The sequence below is a fragment of the Equus quagga genome, unplaced genomic scaffold, assembly GCF_021613505.1.
Source record: "Equus quagga isolate Etosha38 unplaced genomic scaffold, UCLA_HA_Equagga_1.0 153_RagTag, whole genome shotgun sequence".
Lineage (NCBI taxonomy): Eukaryota > Metazoa > Chordata > Mammalia > Perissodactyla > Equidae > Equus > Equus quagga.
In genome coordinates this window covers 7,848,846-7,873,495 of record NW_025796915.1, presented here as the reverse complement: position 1 = coordinate 7,873,495, position 24,650 = coordinate 7,848,846, and the positions used below count along the sequence as shown (strand labels likewise).

The following is a 24,650-nucleotide window of genomic DNA, read 5'->3' as shown; positions in this document are numbered from 1 at the left end:
CACCCCAGAGCAAATAAATTCAGAAAGAGAGGATTGGTAAGAGAAAGAGAGACACAATGCAAGGGCTGAAGGCCTCGAGGATACAAGACTCCCATCTCCCCCACCTTTTGACCAGTTAGTTGTTCTTGGTACAGGGCTGGGGGAGGGCACGGAGGGGCTGTGGAGTGCCGGGGTAAAGGCTGCCTTTGAGTCCAGAGGTGCAATTTGGCGACCTCTGTGCTGCATCTGACCTGCAGACACATTTTGTTTGGCCTGCAGTGTGGTTGCACATGTCAGTTTTAAAAAATGTGACTGCCAATCTCTAAAAGTAAGATATCACATAGAGGCATTCTCTCAGGGTTGATGGCGTTCGACAGAGGACTCGGTGTGAAGCCAAATGGCGCACTTTTGAGTGTGGGCTCCGTGGTTCTCCATCAGCTGGCTTACTCCGTTCATGAAGGCAATGGCTTGAAGTAGGATTTTCACACGTTTCCTTCTGATTTGGTTTCACCATTTGAGCAAAAATATTCCTGTAAAGAGTTACTTTGTATCAATTCTTCTGCTCTTTCACTAAGCTCTTCTGAGCCTGGGCTAGGAGGAAGGTCTGGCTTGAGAGAGAGCAGCCCTGGGATTAGTCTTGATTTTGCTGTGGAACCTAGGGCTATCTCTTAACTTCTTTGATTCTGAGTGTCCTCATCTATAGGGCAACAAGATCAAATAATTTCTAAGGTTCTGCTTCTGGCTTCCTGGGATTCCAGTGGCACAAAAATAGAGTGGAGACAATCTAGTTTAAGAGCAGCCTGTGTGTCAAAGTGAAGAAACTTGCAGTCAGGCTGTGGGAAGATCAGCACTGAAATGCTCGCCTGGAGAAGTCTGGGAGGCCTGAGAGGAAGGACCTGGAACTAAGGGGTAGAAGCTACAGTGACATGTGGGTTTCAACCATCCAAACTGGCCAAAGAGGGAATGAGTGGCGTTGGGAGGGAGGGAGTGCTGCCTCACTGGGGACATCCATTCAAGGCCAGGCGGCCACTTGGAGGGGATGTTGTAGGGAGAAGATGGTGGACAAGTCCCTTCCCACCCTTTAGAGATGCTAGGAAGGACGCAGAGAGCCTGACATCCACCTCCTCTCCTTTAGGGAAAGAGTGCTCGTTAGGAATGCTGTCCCCACAGAATGGGATGTCGGCGCCCTGGTTGTTTTTAAACACTGTATTTAAAAAAAACTTCTTAAAAATATTTACGACAGTAAAGGTCGTTCTATGTAACAGGGGGACAGATGCCTTTGATGTGTTCCCCTTTCATTTCTACCTCAAAACAAGGTTAAGGCATAAATTACTCGGCTGGGCACCAGGTGTGCCTCTTGTCCTCGGGCCTCCGTCATTGTGGTACCACTTGTCCCATAGGCCGGGGGATCAGATGTTTGCCACCTAGGTTGCACAGGCTTGGGGGTTCCTGCACCGGCTTTATTCAGTGCGTTCCAGAGAGGACCCCTCAGCAGTGCCGGCGGAGCCCTTCTGTGCGCGGGTGGGCGGAGGCTGTGTGTGTGTAGGGAGGTGGGGGACGCAGGGAGGGAAGGCTCCCCACCCCTACCCCTGCTGCCCCGCCTGCAGCCAGGCCAGCGCGTTGGGCAGGCCGGCTGAGCGGGAAGATGAGGAGGGAATGCGCAGCCCCAGGGATTGCGTCATCCACAGGCCTCCGCGAGGTACCTAAGAACAGAAGTGCCGGAGGGGCGGCAGCCGAGGGGAGGGGCAGGGCCTGGGGAGTGTGAGTGCCGGTCCGTGGGAACGCAAGGGGGTGGAGAGTCCATCGGCTTCCATCTCCGGGAGGGTGCCCCGTATCCTGGGTCCCCGTTGCTGGTCAGTCATAGTCTCCAGGTCCCAGGTCCCAGAGTCTCTCTTCATCCCTGGCCAGCAGCTGTCACCACTAAGCCGTTGGGCTTGGGCTCATTCATGGGAAGCTCCGGGGACCTATCTTCTGTTCTGGGGAAGGAGGGCATGACTCGGGAGCCATTGGCAGTGAGGGGGTGGAAGGACAGTGCGGAATTCGATCTGCTGTCCCGTTGGGTCCTTTTGGATCTAGAGGCCTGGAGTGTGCAGAGTGGGTTTGCAGTTTGCAGTCTCCTCTCTAGATTTCTTCTGTGGATGGGAATGATTAGGAATTCCTAGCACCTTAGTGGTGGGGCAGCTAATGCCCCCATAGAGCCTGGGGGAGGCTGTGGGTTGTGCCTTGGGGAGGGAAGGGGGCGTCCCTTTAAGTCCCTAGGGATCTGTATTGGAGGTGTCTTGGTCTCCGGTAGGGCAGTCCCTCTCAAAACTGGCGTGAGTTCCAGAGGGAGCAGGTTCCTCTCTCAGGAGATGAGGTCAAGTGCAAAGCGAGCTGGCGTCCTCTCCGCCCCAGCTCGGTGGGGCCACCGGCCTGGGCCTGTACACCACCTGGATGGGTGTCTTGGCCCCCATCGACTCGCAGCCTCCTCAGGAGCCTCACTCCAGCACTTTGGGGGTGGAGTCCAGGCTGGGCTCCCTCCTACGCTTGGCACTTTTAAAAAAGCCGAGCTGTGGGGAGGCAAAGGCAGAAGCCTCAGGGGTGGGTGGGGTGGACAAGTCCTGTCTCCCTCCCTGCTTGTCCTCCACTAAGCCTCCTCAGGTTCTTTCCTGCCGAAGGCTTCCGGGAATACCCCAGCTCCTGCTGAGAACCACCCACCCCATCTCCCAACTACCCTGTGGGCCTCACAGTGGCCATTTGAGTTGGTGAGGGGACCCTGGAATGGGGTGGATGGAGCCCCGGGGCAGGAGACAGGAAGTCATGCTGTGTGACCCTGCCCCAGTCAACATTCCTCTCTGGGCCTCCCTCACTGTATCTGTAACAGGAGGAGGCTGAGACAGAGAAGGGCTCTAGGGGGTTTGTTAACAGACTGACTTTGCTGGAGAAATTTTGTGGTTGTCTGTACTTTTTTTCTGATAAGAGGAACCCTAGCTTTCCTCAGGTTCTCAAAGGGACTCACAAGAGGGTTGGAGCCATAGGTTGAGTGCCCTCTGGTGGCCCTAGCCAATCTGCCTGCCGTGGTGAGGGCAGCAGGCAGGTTCTGGGGAAGAGGCTGGGTGGGTACCCTCTCCCATGGGGAGGAGAATGGGGGGACTGGCCATAGAGTCTAGAGGCTGGAGCCCCAGGCTTGGGCAACAATCCAGGATGTCCCCCCCACCCCCATCCCAGGGTGCCCTCACCTTCCATAGCGCCAGGACCAGCAGGGCCAGCAGCAGGAGGCCCCCCAGTGTGCTGCCGACAATGATCCAGATGGGGATCTGCGAGTCTTCTTGCTTGGAGATCTCAAACGTGATCTGCAGGGGGAGAGGTGGGGCGAGGTCAACAGCACTGCTGTTCTGGGGGGGGGGGGGGGTGGGGGCAGGGCTGGAGGGCAGTATAGAGCTGGAACTTAATGGGAGAGCTGCCTGCCCTCCCTCTGGGAGATGCTGCAGGGATGGGTGGCAGCCAGCCCACAGGGGTCTCAGAGCTCCAGGTTCGGCACAGTGGACACCAGAGTTAAGTGACCCAGAAGGTCCCACCTCCTCTTTGAGACACTTTCTGCCTTTGGCCTCAGGCCGCTCTGGTCTGCTCTCCCTGGATCCTCCTCCTACCACGTGGGCTCCTCTTTCTTGTCTTTGCTGCCTCCTCACCATCTCCCAAACTTCTAAACGTTGGTGTGTCCCCTGGTTCCGTCCTTGGACCTCTTCGTTATCTGCAGTCACTCCCTGGTGAGCTCAGGGCCGCCAACCCAGTAGGCACAGTGGGCACAGCACCCAGGGCCCATAGCGCTTTTAGGGGCCCATGAAAATGTCCTAATTTCTTTTAAAATTAGAAGAAAAAAACAAATATAATCTTGTCTGGATCCTATTTGTCTTTATATGAACATAGTCATAAAATAATAATTAAAATTTTTTGATGGAGGAAGGGGCCCTGAGGGAAAAGCCTCCGGGGCCGTGAAAGCCCCTTGCAGCCCTGGGTGAACCCACGCTGTCTAGGGCTTTAACCACCCACGTGCTGACCACTCCGTGTATCTTCCTTCTGCCTGAACTCTCCACTGAACTCCAGACTCGTATCCGACCGTCTGCTTGGCCCGCCTGCCGTCTTTACCAGGTACCGGAACAAACTCTTGATCCCACTACTCACCGTCAGACCTGTTCCTTCAGTGTCTCTCCCATCAAAGCAAAGGGCAGCATCGTCCTTTCTTGCTGTTGTTCGGGTCAGAAACCTTGTATTTGTCACTGACTTACTTGCACACCCACGCGCACTCCAGCACCGTCTGGAGATTGCGATAGTCGCCTAACTGCTCCCTGCTTCTGCCTCGCCCCCAGCAGTCTGTTCTCTGCATGGCAGACAGCAGAAGGCAGCTGCTCAGAGCCCCCGTGTCTTCACATCTCACTTGGTGTGAAGAAGAGAGTCCTTGCCCCGGCCTGCAAGGCCCTACACTCTGGCCCTGCGGACCACGCTGACCTCATCTCCTGCTCTCTCCCTTGCTGCCTAGTCCAGCGCTCCAGCCACCTGGCCTCCAACACACCAAATCCACGCCCTTGGCATTGCTCTTCCCTCTGCCTGCAAGGCTTTCCCACAGACCCCATGTGACACCCCTGTATGGAACTCGGTTTCCCCAACTGTAAAATGGGGCCAGCCCTCCTGCTCTGCTGTCCCCCTGGGATGGATGAGAGGCTTCGAGGGGGACAGAGTGAGTCCCTAGTCAGGCGAGAGGTGCGATCACTGCTCACCAGCACCCCGCCCCCCACTGCAGCCCTAGCACCCCCTTCCTTTGAGCCCCCACAGCCCTCGCCTGTACCACCAACTTTGATTTCATTAAGCAGGGTCTTGTTACATTAGAAAAACAATAGTCCGCATGCTCTCCATCTGAGCATGGCTTTACTGGGGAGGCTTTTCCGATCTCCCGGTATAAAACAGCAGTCGCCATCCTTATGCACCTGTGTTTTTCTGGGCAGAACTTATCAACTCTTGACATTGTGTATTTTTATGTTTATTGCTGTCATCCTGCCTAGAATGTCAGCTCTAGGAGAGCAGGGGCTCTATCTGTCGTGTCCACTGCTCTGTCCTCAGGGCCTGGAGCAGTCCTGGGACAGAGGAGGAGCTCAGTCTGCATGCTGAATGACTGAATGAGCCCCTGCAACAGCAGGGTGGAGCCCTGGCTTGGCCACCGACTCACTGCTCAACTTGAGGCAAGTCACTCTGCCCCTTCTGCCTTCTCTCACACAGCCTCAGTTTCCACATCCCTCACAGTACTGTGAGCAGGCAGCAAGATAGCCCATGCAGGGTCTGTTACAGTGCCCGGTACAAAATTAGGGCTCAAAAAGTGGCAGGTCCCTTATATGTTCTCTTTCCTCCCTGAAGGCTGGGACCTTGCTTGGCCTTCCCACTCTGACACCGAGCGCAGAGCCAAGCTGGCAGGGCCTACCTTTGGGTAGCTGGATTCTAAAAGAGAAGTGAGGCATCCAGAGAGTCTAAGAGGGACTGTTTGGGGAGAGGTGGGAGTGGGAGGAGAAAGAGAATTCACTTAAAACACACAACCTAGTGTGGAGAGAGGGGTAATTTGTGTTGGGGGCGGGGGGGCGCCTGTACCACGCCTCTTCTCCCTTGGTTGCCTGGAAAATTCCAGCATCTCTCTTAATATTCAGTTCAGGTGGACTGACATCCCTCACTCTGACCAACCCCTGTGCTCACCCCCAGATTGCACCCATGCTTTATTGTCCTCGTCCCCTGGTCTGCCTGATTCATCTCTGTACCCCTGGAGGGCCTGAGTCATAGGAGGAGCACTTGACAAAGGCTGAATGAATGAGCAAATAAAACTGCTCCTTAGGTGGGTCCCCCAGTGCTGCTTCTGGGCTCCGTACCTGCTACCCCTCTGCCTGCATACCCCGACCCTGCTGGTGATGGGCATTGGTGTGTTTTATTAAGGTCTGGCTTCCTGACCATGCCTATTTTGCTCTCCAGCGCCTCCTGGGTGGGGCTGGGGCTTAACCCCGCCTCTGACACTGGAAAACCCCCTGGAGCCCCGCTGCGGTTCAGGGATGTGGCCAGTGGAGGGCAGCAGTGGCCCATGCCCCTCTGCCTGTGGAAAGAGGACTGGGCTTTTCTTCAAGACTCAAGTTCTCTATTCCCAGGAGAGCAGTCCACAGAGCCTCACCCCTCTCCTGGACCCTGATTCAATCCTGTCTGGCCTGCAACAGTCTGGTTTTACCCAGTTCAGAAAGAGTCCCAGGACTAAGACATCTCATACCATTGGTCTTCACAGATTCAGTTCACGCCAGACTTCTAGAGCACACGTCACGTGCATATCATTAGATTTGAGGTGCGAATGGATGGGAAGGAGGGGGTGGGATGGTCCTTCTAGGCTGCCAGCTGCCCACGGGCCACCCTGAGGCAAGCTGGCCTGGGCTCCAGTTTCAGTTTCCTCTAGTGCAAAATACACAGGCTCCCCGCCTTTCTCTGCCTCCACTGGGCTGCTGTGGTGCAGAGCCGGGTGTCCCGAGGCCGGGGGTGAATATCTTCTTCCAGCCTTCTCCCTGCTTTTGCCCCTTATGGCCTATGTGTCTTGCTTTGTCCCGCTCTGCTGCTGCCCTAACCTCTGGCAGCTCTGCCCATTGCTCCGCTGCAGGAGCAGACACGGGCAGAGGGTGCAGGGAACTCAGGGCAAGGGCAACCCCTTCCTGAGCCGGCCTGGCCCAGCCCACGTCTGCAGGGCCCCGGGGCTCACCTGGCGACTGGGGTCCTCCTCGCGGAAGATGAAAGGACTGTGGAACTGCCTCTGCAAGCCGGCATTGACTGCAATCCTCATCAACCTGTACTTGAGCTGTAGAAGCAGAGGCCTCATCGAAGCTGGCCCTCCCCAGGTGGGAGGCTCCCGGCACCCCCTCCTCCCACTTCTTCCTTCCAGTCTCGCCCAGGTGCTTTACTTACTGCCTTTAGGGACCTCAACCACAGGTTCCCCAGCAGACGGAAATTGATTTCCTGGTTGGGGGCCAGCCTCACGTCGCAGTTGATGGAGACTACGTCAGAGTTGCTGTGATTCTGAAAGAGAAGGTGGGTCTGGGGCTGAGCAGCCGGGCTCTGGGGGAGCAGGGGAGGCAGCTAGCCTAGCCATGACCTGAGAGTGTGAGCAGAGCCCTGGGCCACCAGAGAGAGGGCTCGGGGCACTGCTTGGCCAAGTGGGGTTTGCTCCTAGGGGAGCAGGGGCAGAGGACAGGGGACGAGGAGGGGAGGGGCTGTGGGGTACAGGGGCTGGGGCTGCCAGGGGATGGCGGGAGGACAAAGTAAGGATGGCATTTCTGAGGCTCCATTTGAAGTTGTGCATAATTGGGTATATTCCAGGAACAGAACTCTGGTTCAACATTAGGGAACCTATAAATGTCATCACCACACAAACAGATTATAGGAAAAAGTTATGATTATTGCAACAGATGCAGAAAAAGCATTTTAGGGAATTCAACTTCTGTTTATGATTAAAAACTCCCAGGGAACTTCCTGAATCTGAATAAAGGGTGTTTATAAAAAACTTTTGGCAAGTATCATATTTAAGAATGAAAAATTAAAAACAGTTCCTTTCAAATCATCAAGACCAGACTGTCATCACTTCTATTTCCCATTACGTGGGGGTCCTAGCCGGAGCAGTGAGAGGAGAAAAACAACTTATAAGGACTGAATGGTAAAGCTAAAGCTATTATTATTTCACATGATACCATCTTAATAGAAACCCCAAGCAAAGCAGCAGGCAAAGAATTAGAATGTATTAGGTGACAGTTATTTGTGTCCCTCTCTTGCAGCCACGTCTTCCCCACCCGAGTCCTCAGTAGAGTGCGCTGCACTCAAAGCATGCTTGGTGCGAGGCCCTGGTTTGGGGAAATAAGACTAAAACAGCTAAAAGTTTCGTCTGGGTAAGGGATCGTGGAAACATGCTCAGAAGTTGGTATCTGGGCACAGGGGCACCTGGAGAACATAAACCCGGAGACGGGCAGGTGTCTTGGGGATGTGGTCAGTATCTCCAGGACAAGCCCTGTGTGTTCAGGGTCCCCATGGTGCTGCGCCGTCCAGCTCCTTCCCCTTCCCTCTGCTTATCTGTGGCCCTTCTAGGCTCAAGGGCAAGTCCACTGTCCCTGTCCTTTTATGCCCCAGGTTGTCTGCTCCTGCTGTCACTCTTTTGACATGGATCCCAGCTTGTTCTCTGGCTTCTTCGGCACTCACTCTTGTGTCGCCTGCGAGATGGTGAGCTCACTAAAGGCAAGAAGTATCTTTTCCTCATTCTGCTTCTTCTTGGTTTGAGGCTGGGCACACGCAGGTGCTCAGCGAGCTCTTAGTGACAAGCTATTGGATAAGGAGAGAAAGGGCCCCGGGGCTCAGCCGGCACTCCTCTTCCCCCTCCCCCACGGCTCTTGGCGTGTGGGCCACTCACCAGCTGTGGGGCACGACTCAAGTCTTCGTCTGTCGGGGCTCGCCGGTACTCTGTGCTGTTCCCCTGGATGTTACAGGACGTGTTCACCTATATGAGGGACACACACGACCAGCCTCACAACCAGCGTTGGCAGACTCAGCACCCTAGGGATGTTCTTTTCACCTCTTCCCAGAGGAGGCCCAGCTGGCCCTGGTCCTGGGAGAAGGCACTGAGGTCTGAGGACTTGGGGACACTCTTTCTGGTCCCCTCCCCTAAGCCAGCACCCAAGGCCTCGGTACCTGGTCAGTGAGGAAGTCCCCCAGCATCAGCAGGCGGTTGCCGCCCCTGGTGGCGATGGGAACGGTAATCTTCATCATCACCCCGTGGATGGGGAACAAGCCCAAGTTCTGGATCTGTGCCCGGAGAGGGGAGGCGTCAGGGCACACAGCAGCAGCTGGGGTGGAGGACGAGGTCCACAGGGACCAGCCAGCCCCCGGGGGCCGCGATCCCCGCAGCTGGGCCTGGGAAACAGGCCCCTTCAAGCCCCCTGGCGTTTTCTCTGTAGAAGCTCTACAGCTCTGCCAAAGCCCGGCCTGGGGGCTGCGCGGATGGACATGCGCGATGGCGCTGAAGCGGGGCGGGCTCCCACAGGCTGAGGACAAGTCAGTGGTGGCGTGAGGCTGGAGAGCAAGGGTCACTTCCGTTTCCAGCCTCTCTTAGCTGTGGGAACTTTGTAGCCTGGTGCTGGTGGCCACCCTGGGCAGAGGCCGGGGATGGAGATGGCACCAATTAATTTATTATGAGAGGATCATTAATTAATGAAGGATATAAGTAGTATGTGATAGTTCACATTCCGGCTGTGACACATTCGGTGTCAGAGCAGCAGTGATTACGAGCAGGGCTTTGAATTCAGAAAGGCCAGGAATATAACCCAGGGCTGCCGCCATGTGTGAGCTGTGTGGCCTTGGGCAGGTTGCTAAACCATTCTGGGACAGCCATCCAGGTGTCAATGTGTCTGACTGCAGTTCCCAGCTGTCACTTGCCCCAGCTCTCACACAGTGCTTCAGAGGTGGGCGAGATCGCAGGGCCCGCTGTGGCAGAGACTGCCAACGCGCCTCCCAGTTCTCCTTCTCCCTCCTTCTTTAGTGGCAGGAACCAAGACAGAAAGCCGCAGTGCCCACCCTCCCTCACAGCTGGATCACAGCGTGCTGGACAACGAGAGGTGATGTAAGTGCCAGCACTGCCAAGCAGATCTTCCTTAATGGGAAGCGGCATGCTCGTCCCCTCTTCCTTCTTCTTGCTGCCCGGAATGAGAACATGATGGCTGCAGCTGCAGCCATTTTGGACTATGAGGTGAACTCGAGAGGCTGATAATGGCGCGCTGAGGATGGAGGGACAGACAAATAGAAGGAGACCCAGTCCTGGATGACTGTGAAGCCACCAACTCCTGCCTTCTTATATGGGAGAGAATAAACCCTGGTGTGTTTATACCACTTTTTTTTATATTTTAAAAATTATATTCAGCCACACCTAGTCTTCACTGATACATCCTCCCAGGCCAGCCCTGTAATTTTCCAGATGAGGCCTGAGAGGCCCAGAGAAGGGATGTGGCTTGCCTAAAGTCACACAGTGAGTGGATGGCAGGGTTGAGGCTGAGCCCCAGGCACTAGCAATGAGTCCAAATTCCTCTCCCCCGAGATAGGGGATCCTCATCTCCGGTCCTCCACTCTCCGCCCGGCTCCCTCCAGCCTTACCTTGAAAACACAGGAGAAGGGAGGCCCAATGCCATCATATCTCTCCAGCGAGCTATTGGGCTTGACCTCGTAGTGGCTCAGGCTGCTGCTCCTGCAGGGACAGAGGACAGGGCCGCCGTGAGCTCAGTCAGTGCTGGCTGGAGGGTGAATGAACGACAGGGGTGTGGGCATGTGCCTGCCTCCCCCTAGACCTCTGTGTCCATTGGAAGTGCTGTGTTGGGAAGGATTCTGAGGCTCAGCAGAAATCAATGGCTGAGATGGGTCGTCTGTGTCTGCCTCGTGTTGGGGATGGGCATGAGTCAGAAGAGCCAGTTATTTGCCCCCTGCCCTGGCCTCTCTGCCCAGGGCGTGGCCTCTTTGTGCACGTTCCAGCCTCTAGCAGTGGCTAGGGGTGAGCTCCCCCTGGGAGCTCTCAGAGGAGAGCCCGGGGCCCGGGGCACACCAAGGGGGTGCATGGTGGGAGCAGTGTGCCCTGTGGGAGGAGCATTTTCTCACTGCACTGTTCAGAATTGCTGGTCCAGGGTGGGAATGAAAAGCAGATGGCCTCGTAGTAGCTTTTATTACCATTTTAAAATTCTCTACAGACCATGCCCCCAGTCCCCATGCCCGCACCTGGCTGGATGCGGCCCCCTGCCCCAGCCCTCCCCCTCCACCCCAGCTGGGAGATCCCTGGGGGCCAGGGCTGTCTCCTCCTTCCTCTATTCTGACACCGCCTCCCCTCTGTGGATGAGAGGGTTGCACTCTCTTACCCCTCAGGGACACACTTGGCTCCATCTCATGGTCCCTCAGCCCTGGGCCTGGCCCCTGGGACCTCCGACCCTCTGAGGGCCCCAGAGGTGCCCCATCTTAGGCCTCCCTCCCCGGTGCCTCGCCTCCCTGGGGGTCCCAGGGCCCCTGCCTACCTGGTGAAGAGGATGTCAGCCTCGTACTTGAGGTGGAAGCGCAGGAGTGCCGTGTTGTCCTCCTTGGTGCTCTCCTCCTCGTCACTGTCACTGCAAGGAGAGCCAGGCGGTGCGGTCAGGCAGGAGCGGCCCTCCCTCTACCCAGGTCAGCCAGCTCACGGGCAGGCTCACTGCAGCAGGAGGGACCCGAGTCAGACTGGGAAGGAGCAGCCTGGCTCTTCTAGGGCTGAGGAGCGAGCACCGGGCCAGCCTGGGAGGGAACCGGAGGCATCTCCTAGGAGGGGAGGGGCCGGGAGGCGGGGGACTGGTGACAGTAGCTTTCCTGTCGCCTTCTAGGCACAGCACATCTGGGCTGGTGTGGGGCAGGGAAAGACCGAATGGCAGTTGGGAGGACAGTGCCCTCCTCACTGAGCCTCCTGTCTGTGGACTGGGAAATCCCGGGCTGTGGGTGCGAAGGGTAAAGGCTGGCTGCTCTGCCTTGGGAGGTGGACAAGGAGGGCTCCACAGCAGCGTGGCTTGTCTGTCCTCCATCCGCCCCCGGGGCTGGCCGGGGTGGCGCTGAGGGCGCTTTGCTGCCTTGGAAAGGCCAGAGAGCGAAACTCAGAGACTTTGCAGAAAGTTTCGTCAAATACACTGCCCTTTACATCTGAGCACAGTGAACAACCAGGGCGAATAATTTTGGACATAAAAACATATGATTTCTGCTCGTTACCTACAGTAAGTTTTATTTCCTTTGGAAGCCTGACACCAGGATAGGTGTTTAGTTAGAAAAGGGAGCCCAGTGTCCCCCTCCTGTACGTGTCTAATTCACAAACACCCACAAACAGCCTAGGGGTGCATGGCACTACTCTGCAAGGGCACTCATCTTCCCGTGAGAACGGGCTGTGTTCTGAGGGCAGGGAGCTGCGTGAGGGTGGCCTGAGGCCCTGACACATCCTATGATCCTGCTCTCACGTGGAGGGAGAGGTCGCCCAGAGTGCACAGCTTGTGTACCTACAGCCGGGAGGTGAGCTGTGCTGGGCTGTGGATCCCTAGTGCTCCCATGACCGCTGGCTTGCATGCACATGTGTGTGTGTGCATGCGTGTGTGTGCGTGTGTGTGTGTGGGCTGGAATGTCGGTGTTGGGTTTGCTTGCAGTATTTCCTTCTCAGTGTGGAGTTCTCAGGAGGGTTTCTAAGGCTCCAGAGCAGCCAGAATCCTCCCTGCCTCCAATGTGTTCACTGCTGACACACGGTGATTCACGGTGTCAACAGATAGTGAGCCACCTCAGGGGGGCCTGGGAGACACACAGACAGACCCACATAGAGTAAGGCTGTGTGTTGTTGGGAAACTCACTCAACTCTGAGCCTTGTTTTTCTTACCTGTAACTTGGGAGGTGGGGTGAGAAATAACCCCTGCTTTGCCTTTTCTTTTTTGGTGAGGAAGATTGGCCCTGAGCTAACATCTGTGCCAATGTTCCTCCACTTTATATGTAGGATGCCACCATAGCATGGCTTGATGAGTGGTGTGTAGGTCCATGCCCGGGATCTGAACCCATGAACCCTAGGCCGCCAGAGCGGAATGCATGAACTTAACCACTACATCACTGGGCTGGACCCCTGCTTTGCCTTCTTAAGGGGCTGCTGTGAGGACTGACTGAGATATAGTATGTACAGTGATTTCTAACTGCAGGGTTTCTAAGTAACTGCTATATAAAATGCCGTATAAAGTTAGGGGTATTATTTACATCCAGGCCGCCCAAGAATGGACGCTGAGGCAGCACAGTTGGCAGCAGGCTGCCCACGCTGCGGGGTTGGTCAGGGCAGTGAGGGACAGGGCATGGTGGGGGACTCAGTGAGGGAGGGGCAGCTGCTAGCAGCAGAACAGGCCCAGGAGCATCCAGCCCGGGGGGGGGGGGACGAGGCCCTGACCTGCCGGCTGTGAGCTGGATCTCCAGGTGGTGCAGGAAGATGGATTTGCTGAACTCGAAATCTAGACGGAAGGCCACCTGCAAGGAAGAGGTCACTGCAGCAGGGGTGGTGGCGAACTGCATGTCTGGGCGTTGCCCCAACCAGCCCTGGCCCAGCCTCCTGCCCCTGCCTGCTCGGTGGCTCTGCTGGCTGGGAGTGGGCTGGAGGAAGGGAGGACCAGGTGCCGGAGTAACGTGAGCTGAGTGGGGGCTGCCTCGGGGGACGCAGCCAAAGACAACAGCTCCCCTGGTGGGGTTTCTTGGCTGTGCGGCCAGCGCTCCTCCTGCCTCTTCCTTTTTGTTTTTAACTAAGGCAACTAGAAGAGGACAGCAAGTCCAACTTCAGACTCTTTCTGCAGGGTTTTCGGGGTGGGAGACGATGGCAGGAGGGGAGATGGCCATCACCGTGCCCCACAGGATGTGGGGGCCAGAAGACCACCTCATCCACCCCTTGTTCTTGCATGTGGGGGTGGGGCTGTCTGAGCCTTCCTTGTCCAGTGGCCCTCCCGCCACTCTGATGGGTCCTGAAACTTCCCTGGGCCTTTGCCCGGGAGTGGGGCCTGGGTCCCCTGACTGTGGCCCTGTGACATCTGACCCTTCTCGCAGCTTCTGCCAGACCTCGGGGTGTTACTGGGGCTTTGCTCAGACCCCTGGGCTCTTCCCAGGTCTGGCCCTCATGGAGTTCCCCAAGGAGGCCTCAGGGCCCCATTCTCCCAGGGAGTGGCCGGGGTGGGGTGGGCAAGCTCGTGCTGCTCCCTGGGTCTTCACTCTAGAGCTCCTGGGTTTGTCAGTGCCTCACCCTGAAAACAACAGTCTTGACCTGTATCCTGCTGAGGAGGGTCTTTGACAAGGAGCCATAATCCCCTGCCCCCGGCTCCTCCCCTTCCCCAGCCTTGCAGACCCTGCTCCCCAGCTGGCTTCCGCCTCAAACTCCCCTCTATCTGATTCCCACTTTACAAGCAGCTTGGCCTCAGTCAGGTCTTCTCTTGCTCCAGAACCTCCAGTGGCTGCCCACTGCCCCAGGGTGATGGGCACACGCCCCACAATGTGGGGTCTACCTTCCTTTCCCTGCTAATTAGCTTCTCCCATCACACACACCACACTCCCTTCATGTGCACTTCCAAGCACATGGCAGTGCCCAAGAAATGTTTGTTTTTCTCCCCATCTCTCCCCATGCACGGCATGATGGCAGAGCTCAGACATTTAAAAACTTGTTAGGATAAATGACAGTGGGATTGGCCAAGAGGTGATGGGAAAGGGGTGGGGGGAGTGACAGGACCCCCCAGAGGTGAAGGGGCCTCTCTTGGGCGGGCTGGCTCATTAGGTCATTTGAATGTCATTCATGGGAGAAAAATCTAATATTCTTAAAAGCCGCTGTCAGGTCTCTCTGTCCTTCCCAGTCATCCCCTCTGCTTACTTCCATTTCTCTTGCCTCCCTGGTGCCTCCCAGTACCCTCCCTGGTCCCACCCCGGAACAGCCCCCAGCCTCAACCTTGGCCTTGGCCCGGAAGAAGGGGTAGCTGACATTGCAGACTTTCTTGTGGAGTCTCCTCTCCTCATTCACGCACTCGATGCTGCCGTCCGAGTCGTCCTGGGGGTGGGTGGGGATGCCACAGACAGCAGTCAGGAGGGGCCTGAGACCAGGCCTAGGACCGCTTCCCCCCAAGCCCGGGTGGAAGCTGCAGCCCAGGCCAGTGGGTCTGGGACACGGGGCCCTGGAGGCTGGGGTGTGGCTTGGTTCTGGGGCGGAAGCGTGGTGGGCATAGTGTAGCCTGTGGACGCACTCATCGCGGCCTCGTTGGAAAGTGGCAGGTGCTCATGTGTGTGCTTTGTCATTCCCCCTGTATCGCGCCCGGACGCAGACTTATCATCCCGCTTACAGGTGCGACACTGAGGCCCAGAGGCTGCAGTGAGGAGCTCAGCCCGCTGGAGAGCGGCCGGGCTGGGCTCTGAAGGCTCTGCAGTCTGGCTGTCCTGCCTCCCTCTGGCCCTTTGATTGAGGCACGTCTTCTGCCAGAGGGATTGGAAAGGATCCTTTTGAGCCATGAAATGAGGCTTCAGGGTCTTGCATGACTTTGTAACCCAGAATAATGGTGGGCAGGTTGTGGGCTGACCTCCTGGCGGGGCCATGGGGGTCTTTCTGAGACTCTATTCCACCTCCCCCAGGGCGGGGCTGTGTCTGTGCCTCCCAGGAGCTCCCCCGGAGCCTCTGCTGCCACAGGCTTTCCCCGCAGCGCTTTCTCTCTTTTCTTTTTCCATGGCTCCGCCCCTTTCAAGCCCTCCCACCACTGTTTGGTTCAGGGCTCTCAACAGCAGGTCACTCTCTGGCTGGTGGCTATTCAGAAAGAGGTGGCAGCGTCTAGGGGGAAATGCCACCAGGCTTCCCTAGCCTGTCTGAGCTGGGGCCCTGCTGGGCTAGCACAGGTGTCCCCTCAGCTCAGGTCCAGCAGGAAGGGACTCTCACGCGGTGCTCTGGCTGACGCTGGTTGGCCCTGAACTCATTTGCATGGGTCTCACTTTGCTCCTCTGTTAAATGGGGACGATAGTACCTGCCTCGTATGTTATGAGGACTAAATGATACAGTGCATGTAAACGCAGTGCCTGGTTCAAGGCCCAGAATAGTGTCATCATGCAATATGGCAGCTATCATTATGACAGCCAGCCGTGGGGGTCCAGTGGTTAAGACTTGGCGCCCTCGCCATCGCTGCCTGGGTTTGTTTCCAGGCCAGAGGACCACACTGCCTGTCTGTCAGCTGTCACACTGTGGTGGCTGTGTGGTGTTATGTTGCTGAAAGCTATGCCACCTGTATTTCACATGCCAGCAGGGTCGCCCATGGTGGACAGGTTTCAGTGGAGCTTCCAGACTAAGACAGACTAGGAAGAAGGACCTGGCCACCTGCTTCTGAAAAAACTGGCCCTGAAAACCCTGTGAATAGCAGCGGAGCACTCTCTGATACAGCGCAGAAAGACTGGGCAGGGCTCTGCTCTGCTGTACACGGGGTCGCTAGGAGTCGGAATAGAATCAATGGCACTAACAACAAATCATTATAATGATTATTTGTATCTGCCTTGGGCACCGCCTGGGCACATGCCTGTGTGTATCTCTGGTACGCATTTGCATGTGGATGTAAAGGCACGTCTGTGTAGACTCTGTGCGTGTGGGCCTGCATGTCGGTGCACGTGTGTGCATGCACCCAGTGGCATGTATACAGAGCATGTGCCTTTCCTCGGCTGTATCTGTAGGTTTGTATGGTTTTGCCTGTGTGTGGTCAGACTGACACGTTTGTCTGTCGCTGGGAGGATGTGTCCTCCACTAGAGCTCCCCTTGGCCGGATGGTAGGGCGGGGGAGACAGGTCGGGAGCACTGACTGCAGCTGTGAGCAGCTCCCGGGCTTGAATGCATGGGTGGCGTCTGTGAAGGAGCCGGGCTGCAGGCTAGGCCTACACGCCACCTGCCATGTGTGGACCCGGCACTGTACAGAAGGTGCTCCCCACTTCTCTTTGCCTCCGCTCAGCTCCCAAAGCCCTTCTGTGCCACAGAAACAAAACTCCGTGATTCCTCCCCGCTAGGGTTATGAACAGGCACAGGATTGTAAGGGCTGGGCCAGGGAAGCGGGAAGAGGTGGAGGCAGGTTTGGGGCTCAGTTTCCCTAAATACCCCGAATCCAGACAGAAAATCTATCAGCAGGAGAGGACTTTGAAAGACCATCACATGGGCCCCTCATCTTCCCTCCGGGCCATGGAGCAGGAGCGGTGTTGGGGCCCAGCCCCGGGCCTGCCAGAGGGACTAAGTGTGGCCACGCACAGGCCTTCATTCAGGCGGCACCTTGAGGTCTGTTTGAGGACACTGAGAGCCCCCGGAGGGGGAGGGAGGGAGGACACAGAGACCAGGTCTCCCCTGACTTTCCTGGGGTGGCCTCCCTCCAGTCAGCTTCCCCGCCTGGCTAAGGGAAGTGCTCGTGTGTGTGTGTGTGTGTGTGTGTGTGTGTGTGTGTGTGTGTGCGCCTATGGCTGGGGAGGGCCCGTTCTGCACTGGGGCAGCGGGTGCTGGGGGTGGTTCTGCGGTGGAGGTGAGGACAGAAGGGCCGACATCTGTCCCGGCCTGCACCCTGGGCTCCACATTGACACTCAGATGTGTGAGGACGGAGTCTGTGTCTGAGGGGACCTGGGACCCCCCCAGCACCACACAGGACAGCGATGTCCTGGGTTTATTCAATAAACATGTCTTGAGGGACTTGTATGTGCCCAGCCCTGGCCCGAGCCCGGGACAGACTTGGCTAAGACAGCACTTGCCCCCCGGAGTTCAGTGCCACAGGGCAGCCCTCAGACTCTGCGGACTTCCTCGGAGCATGCACAGGGCTGTGCCAGAGGGCTGTGTGGGGCTGCCGGGCCCTGTGTGGCCTGTTGGGGCTTCAAGAGGGTATCCAAGAGAGCATGACAAGAGGACGATGCTCTGTCAGGAAGTGCAGGCTCAGGAGCCAGCTGCTGGGCAGAATCCCGCTCTGCCACTTACCAGCTCTATGCTCCACACAGCCCCTCTCTGTGCCTCAGTTCCCTTCTCTGTAAAATGGGGATATCACCACCACCATCCCCAGTACTACCACCACCTCGCAGGGTCGTTGTGAGGGATAATGCATGCAAGAGCTGAGCACAGTGCCCGGACACTGTAAGTGGTCACCAAGAAAGAACAGCGGAGGGAGGGAGTTCCAGGCAGGGGACTGTGGTGGGCAGGGCCTCGGTGTGGAGGAGCAGCTGTGCTGGGGAACAGCGGCAGCTGGTAGGAATGAGGGTGGGGGTGGGAGAAGGGGCAGGTGGAGGGTGGGGAAGCTGGAAGGCCTTGAATGCCACACTAAGGAGCTGGGAATTTGTTGTGAAAGCAGCTAGCAATGATTGGAAGTTTGAAAGTGGGAGTAACCTGTCCTGATTCTTGTTAGAAGGACCCTTTCGAGAAAGCCTGGAGGATGAACTGTAGGCAGAGGGTGTGTATGTGCTGGTGTGCATGCACGTGGCGGGGGGTGTGTGCGCACGTGAGCATGCCCCTATATAGGGCCAAGGACACAGGCTGACGGACATTCCTCCCCACATTCTGAAGGGCTCAGACTCCCCTCCCCCGTGGTTGTCAGCCCTGGCTGCCCACTGACATCACCTGGGCAGCTTGAAAAGCACACAGATCCAGCCCTGCCCCAGACCTATTAGACTCTCCAGAGAAGTGTGGACATAGGTATCTTTAAGCTCCCAGGTGATTCTGATATGCAGGCCCCCCGCCTGGACCCCCCCTTTCCTGCCTCTGCCCTTCACCTCAGGCAGGACTGGCAGGGTCGAGGTCTTACCTTCTGGATCAAGCTGGCAAACTGCAGGTTTGCTGACTGTGAAATATTTAGGACTGTGCTATAGGCGTTCTCGCCCTTGTTCTCCAGCGTGGCCTCCACCGCCACCCGTCGGCGCGTGTTCTCTATGATGAAAACCGTGGTGTCGAAGGACAGTGTGTATGCGGAGCAGTCCTGGGCGGGCTTCCTCAACACCCTCTGACAGTACTCCCTGTGGGAAAGAGACCACCAGGGATTACTCAGATGGAATGGGAATGCAGCGTAGACCTCATGACTCATGGATCACCTCTCTATTCAGCATGTTTCCCTTTTGGCTTTGGCTGCCAGGAAGCTCAGAGCTAAATGTAGAGACAATCCTGATTATTAGCTTAGAATATTTTCTTCTTCATCCTTCTATAAGGTTTGAATGTGCTACTTCTATTTATTGTATGTGTCATGGTACATATGTCTTCTATCTAAATCATCTCATGGTTGGATAAAAGTTGAGCAAAAATTACTTGAAAATATATTACATAAATTTAAAATAGGATATTGTTCATTATTTTTCTTTGCATCCTAATTTGTTTCTTCCAGGGGATTGGGGACACACTGCTCATCCTCTGCTAGTCTCCTTAGCATCGAGCCCAAGCACTCAGTCGATGGACCCTAGAGATCACGTAGTCTAGAGGTTGGGGGATGAGCACCCAGAATTCTGCATCTCTGGTCTCCACCTTTTATCTGTTTTGTAGTCTGGGTGCTAAAGAAAAGATTCTCTTCTCTAAACAAAGTTTGAGGAGCTTGAGGATTACACTATTCATTTTACGGAGGAGGTAACTGAGGCCCAGGACGGGGAAGGGACTTGTCTGAGTTCACACAGGAGCTGGAGGCAGAGCTTGGGCTAGACCCTGCCTCCACGTGCAGTGCTGCACCCACGCTGTCTGCGTGAAGGATGTGCAGAAAATCATCCAGGCCCTGGGGCCCCAGATGCACCAGCAGGGAAGGGAAAGGTCTCATAGTTGGGGCGCGGAGGAGCTGACTCACATGGCTGTGGGCAGGTCACTGCGGGCATCCAGCAGGAGGTCGGGGACACAGTGCTCGTCCTCATTGCAGCCATTCCAGAAGGGCACCTGGACCAGGGAGAGCCAGCGGTGGGCGGCTGGATAGGGACACACAGCCTCCAGCACCCTCCTTGCTGCGGGCCACCCCTCACGCCCCAGCACACCAGTTCTGCTCTCTACTGCACTAGACACGGGTTTTCTCTTTGCCCTCTTCACAGACGCCACACTGCTTGTCCTCTTCTTTCACATAGTTACTCCTTTCTTTAAAACATGGCTCAAAACTCAACTCTTCCTGGGTCCCGTTCAGTTCTTAACTGAGCTGATAGCACAGAACACCGCACTCACCCAGCAGAGCGGTTCCAGCCAACACTTACTGATCATTGACTGTGGGAGTGGGCAAGGTGGTTGGTACTGGGGATGTGGGATGAGGAAGACACAGCTTCTGCTCCCAGCTCATGGGGAAGACTGGCATGTGAATAAATAATTGCAATGTGAAACGTGAAAAAAAAAAAAAAAAGAAATCTGTATGAGGAATAGAAGAGGCAGAAGGGAGGTAACAGTTATTTTGGCCTGTAGATGGTCAGAGAAGGCTTCAGGAAAGTGACAGTAGGTGAGAGTTCTGAAGGATGACCAAGTTAGCTAGATGGACCATAAGGAGTGGGAAGCCAGGGAGGAAGGACAAGCTTGTGCAAAGGTCCTGAGGCATGAAGCAGTGTGGTGAGTTTGGGAAATGACAGGTAGTTTAGTGTTGCTGTAGTAAGCGGTGGAGGAGATGGAGGGATGGGCAGGGGCTAGTTCTTACAGGGCCTTGGGGTCATGCCTTGCAACTGATAGGAATCATCGTCTACTTTTGGCAGGGAAATGTCCTGCCAGACTCGTATATTGAAAGCTGCTGTGAGTGGATAGACTGGAAGGGTCAAGACCAGAGGCAGGGAGACCATTAAGAAGGCTGCTGCAATGTCCATGTAAGTGATGATGATGGTGTCAGTGTGGTAGTGGGTGTGGAGAGGAGAAAACAGGTCAGGGACCTGAGAGGTGGGACCCATAGGACCTGGAGTTCGTCAGGGTTAAGGGAGAAAAAGGGCCCAGAATGCTGGCAGAGTTTCCTTTTCAGTGTCTGGAAGGACAGCCACGCCGTTTACTCATCCATGGAGGGGTTGAGTGGAGGAGTTCCGTTTTGGGGCACCTTGAGTTTGAAGCATCTGTGGCCCATCCAGGGCGAAATGCTCAGCAGGCAGTTGGGTATATTCAAGTCTAGAGCTGAGGGGCACAGCTGTCCGTACCAGGAACACAGCCCAAACCCAGGTGAGGGGAAGCGGGTGTCACAGAGGCCATGTATGTCTTAGATTCATTAACTTTTCCCGAAGGTGAGCTCCCTAGCCCTCGCTCAGATCCGTGTGCTCTGATATCAGACACGTTTCAATCCAGCCCGCCCCTCAGCTTGCCCATTGCCCGGTGGGTGTGCAGCTGTCTCTTGACCTGCATTTTAAGACAGCCTCTCCTAGGCATCTGTGTTGCATGATCAGGAGGAGAGGGGAGGTGTGAAGGTGGAGGGTGGGGCGGTGGAGTGTGGGAGGTCTGGGCCGGGGGATGCTGGAGGTGTATGAGAGCAGACAGGGGACTTTCAGAAGCCTTGCTGTTGACTATACAGCCCTTTTATGTTGGGGAAATACAAATAAGAATGTGAATAATTTTGAAATTATTTGCAGGCTGGATTCTATATAATTCTCAGAGACTGGACCTCACAGGTCATGGTCTTAAGGGCATTGTGGTATATTTTAAAGTTATTTCCTAAATGCTCAGGGTTCAGTTATTAGATATTTCATTTGACACACTTTGCCTGCTCTCCTAGCACAGCTCAGGCAGAACTGATAACTGCCTCACGTTACCTTTGAGCGCACTTTAGGTGGAGCTGCAGGTACAGGAGCACCTGAATATTAGACACCAGAAAACTCTGATGTCCCTACAGTCAGAGATTAGAAAATATAGTTGAGGGGTAGGGCCAGAGCCAAGGCTGAGGCCAAAATTACTTATTTTTGGAACACTTAGGAGTGGGCTGGGAGGACTGTCTGTTAGTCAGTCATTCAACAAACCGCAGACCAGGCTGTGAGTGGTTGAGTCACTCTCTCCAGCCTCCAGTGCCCTCATCTGTAAATGAGGGAGGCGGGCGATGGAGAGCTAAGGGTCCTTCTGGTCCTGTGATTCTCCAGGGCCCACTCAGTGCTCACCCCATGCTGGGGCTACGGGGAAGCTTGAACAGAAGGCCTGGGCCTTACCCTGGAGAAACTGTTCAGCACAGGTCACAAGGGAGGAGCGAAGGAGCCCCGTGTGGGTTTGCCAGGCAGGAGGTGGGAAGGCGTGCTGGGGGCAGAACTCCTTGGTACCTGTCACACTCTGGGTCCGGGCTGGGGTGGGGGGCGGGGGGGCGGGGCATGGGCCGGAGTTGTGCACTGGGAGGTACCGAGACTCTGAGGGTAGTGGGCCAGCCGTCGTCCAGCATGGGGCCGTGGTCGGGGTCCTCCAGGGAATACTCGACTGAGAAGGTCACTGGCTTCACGTAGTCAGCGGTGTCCTGTGTGGCGAGGAGATGAGGACAGGGGTGAGGGTGGAGGAGCATCCATCTCTGGGCCAGGACCACTGAGAGAGAACTTCCCCTTCCCTAAGTCGGGAGGGCAGCTGCCCTGTTGGCCCTCAGGATTGGTTGGGAATAGAGCAGCTGCCCTGGGCGGATGGAGATTCCCAGTGGGGTCCGTGGCTGAAGACTGTGCCTTGTGGAGAGGGGCCCTGGGCTCGGCATTTGCCAGCCCAGATGCCTGCATGTTTCACTAATCTGCGGGTCATCCTCAATGCCAGGCACCAGTCACCCAACACCTCGGCCTCCAGGAAGCCAGGCAGTGCCCCATCCCCACAACCTGTCTGGACCTGTTACTACAACTTCTCACTGGCATTGAATCCGATTATGTGTCAGTCTTTCTCCCTCAGAAGCCTCTTGGCACAGTCGCAGCCCTGTGACAGGGCTTCACAAATGTGTTAAATCAGTGAATGAACAAACGAGTGAACAGAACGGGGGCGATGCAGGTTGGTCCCACGTATAGATGGGAAAGAAGGGGATGCTTAGAGCTGCCCTAGGCTCTCCCCCGTGCACCCCACATCCTGACACGAGCGGCTCCTTTGCATTAAGGCAGTGGCTCTCAAACTTGAGCTTGCATCCGAATCCCAGGGGGCCTGTTAACAGGCTGAGCCCCAACCGCAGTTTCTGACTCAGGGCTTCTGGGAAGGGGCCTGTGAACATGCATTTCTAACAAGTCCCCTGGTGATGGGGATGCTGCTGGTCCGGAGAACTGCACTTTGAGAACCACTGCACAAACATGTCAGAGGGGACAGTGTATTAACAGACACGAGGACTTCTCCTATCTGCTTGCTTTTCTGACCTTTGGCCCTTGAACTCCTGGGGTCAGGCGGGCTCTGAGTGCCCCCTGCTTGTGTCTCTGAGGCTGGAGCTGTGGCCTGGGTATTTGAAGCTTCTGGAGGAGACAGATTTCTCTTCCACTTCCTTATCTGTAACATGGGGCACGCCCTGGGTCCCCCTCTCTGCCAGGCTGGCCTCTCTCTGTCCCTCCTCCCAGCTTGTCTACACTACTGGCTCGCCCTCCCTGGTCTTCATTGTTAGCCAGTGCCTGGGAACTGCCTTTCGAGCCATGGCCTCCGCTGGCTGACCCCTATCTCTGCTAGATCCCACCAAGCCCTCCTCAGATTTCAGCCCCTGCTAAAGAAATGGCGGGCATCTGAGAGCTGATGAAGAGGGGATCTTGGAGGAGGGTATGATGAGGTGGTAGCTAGTGTGTCCCAGTGGCCTTTTCTCTGGGGCATGAGTACGGGGTGGCTGAGGTCCAGGACACTGCCCCCTGGCTGGGCCGTCTGAGGTCTGCTGGGGGCTCAGAACCAGCCTGGCACCAGCTGAGTCCTCTGCCTCTCCCTCCTCCAGCTCTGTGTCCCCTTCCCGCAGGAGCTCCGGCTCTGCTGGTGGCGCTGCTGGGCGTCAGGCTCACCAGCACATGGAAGTTGATCCGATCACAGTGTTCCTGGCCGGAGAGGAGCAGGACAGCCCTGTTGGTGTATCGGTCCCCGCCCTCATCCAGGTGGGCCCGCGGCGTGTACCGCCTCTCGTCCATGGTGGCATTGTACCTGATGCCTGCAAGAGGCAGAGGGCAAGACCAATAAGGTGGAGCCACATTTCTACCCGAGACAGTTTGCCTCTCTTTTAAAATAGCCTCTCGAAAAGCAGCCTCCTTCAGGAAGCCCTCCAGGCTGTCCAGGGAAGAGCTGCTCCCCTGCCGTCATGAGGCCCAGTGTGGGTGGGAAACTCCCATGCAGAAAGTGAGGGAAGGACTGAGAAAGGGGAAAAGGAGGGAACCGCAGAGAAGAGGGAGGCAGAAGGAGGAGACAGAAAGATGGGCCGACAGCAAAGGGACAGAGAAAGAGGAAGAAATGGAGGGGAAGGTGAACCCGGTAGATGAGGAGAGGAGATAGGACGAGGGGTCAGGGCAGTGCCCCTGTTTGAACTCCTTCTGGATGAATACACCTCTCCACCTCTCCCTTGCCCTTTCCAGGTCTCGCCCTCAGCTCTGGGGTCCCGTCAGGTCTGGGTCAGAGCCTGGACAGGTGGCAGTTCCCATCACACTAGGGAGGCCTAGCCAGGCCCTTCCCACCAGCTCCTCAAACCTCACACTCTGTTCTAGGGCTTAAGGCCTGCAGCCTCCTCCCCTTCTCTTGCTTAATCCAGGAAAGGCTCAGTCCGTTCTCCTGTACCCTAGCTAGCCCTCTGGGTGCGCCAGTTCTTGCATCTTTCTCCTTTCACAGATAGAAGTTGAAAGAAGAGCACAGCCACCCAGGCCCGCCTTTGCTCTCATCTTCCCCCTGGGAGACCATTCCTTCTTCGTCTGGTGGGTCCTGCTCCTTGGCTGAGAAGCTCTCCACAGTCCCCATTTCCTGCACGGCCCAGCCCAGACGGGAGCCTCCAGCTCTCACTTCCGGGGGCTGCCTGGGCCCAGGGCTGCTGTGAGCAGATGTCTGACCCCAGCCTTGGCTGGAAATGATGGGCCCTCAGAAAGAAACTGCCCTGCCAAAGACTCACGCCCACTCTGCTACTGGGGTCTTCATCGGCCTGGGTTCCCACTCCCCGGCTTGGCGCTGACTCTTCCTCTGCATTCAGGCTGACTTCATGGCTTCCTCACCCCAGTTTGCTTCACAGCATCCTGTCCCCTGTTCTGACCCAAACTCTGTA

The 24,650-nt window shown here is 56.3% G+C and overlaps 1 protein-coding gene across 2 annotated transcripts in view; it reads right to left on the bottom strand.

The window, feature by feature from the left end:
• Positions 1–449: 449 nt before the first annotated feature.
• Positions 450–24,650, bottom strand: part of LOC124233133 (integrin alpha-11) — a 116,705-nt gene continuing 92,504 nt past the window's right edge. Inside the window, exons 17-30 of one of the 2 annotated variants that reach the window (XM_046650271.1) lie at positions 23,416–23,558; positions 21,828–21,938; positions 19,350–19,435; positions 18,333–18,540; positions 14,495–14,593; positions 12,965–13,041; positions 11,055–11,144; positions 10,153–10,243; positions 8,698–8,811; positions 8,420–8,506; positions 6,931–7,041; positions 6,728–6,823; positions 3,198–3,311; positions 450–509 (exon numbers count right to left, since the gene is read on the bottom strand). In XM_046650271.1, the coding sequence (XP_046506227.1) occupies positions 462–509; positions 3,198–3,311; positions 6,728–6,823; positions 6,931–7,041; positions 8,420–8,506; positions 8,698–8,811; positions 10,153–10,243; positions 11,055–11,144; positions 12,965–13,041; positions 14,495–14,593; positions 18,333–18,540; positions 19,350–19,435; positions 21,828–21,938; positions 23,416–23,558 (1,475 nt within the window). In that variant the 3' untranslated portion in view covers positions 450–461. Of the gene's footprint in view, positions 510–2,300; positions 2,529–3,197; positions 3,312–6,727; positions 6,824–6,930; positions 7,042–8,419; positions 8,507–8,697; positions 8,812–10,152; positions 10,244–11,054; positions 11,145–12,964; positions 13,042–14,494; positions 14,594–18,332; positions 18,541–19,349; positions 19,436–21,827; positions 21,939–23,415; positions 23,559–24,650 lie in introns of those variants that run through there. The other variant, XM_046650270.1, reaches the window with a different exon arrangement.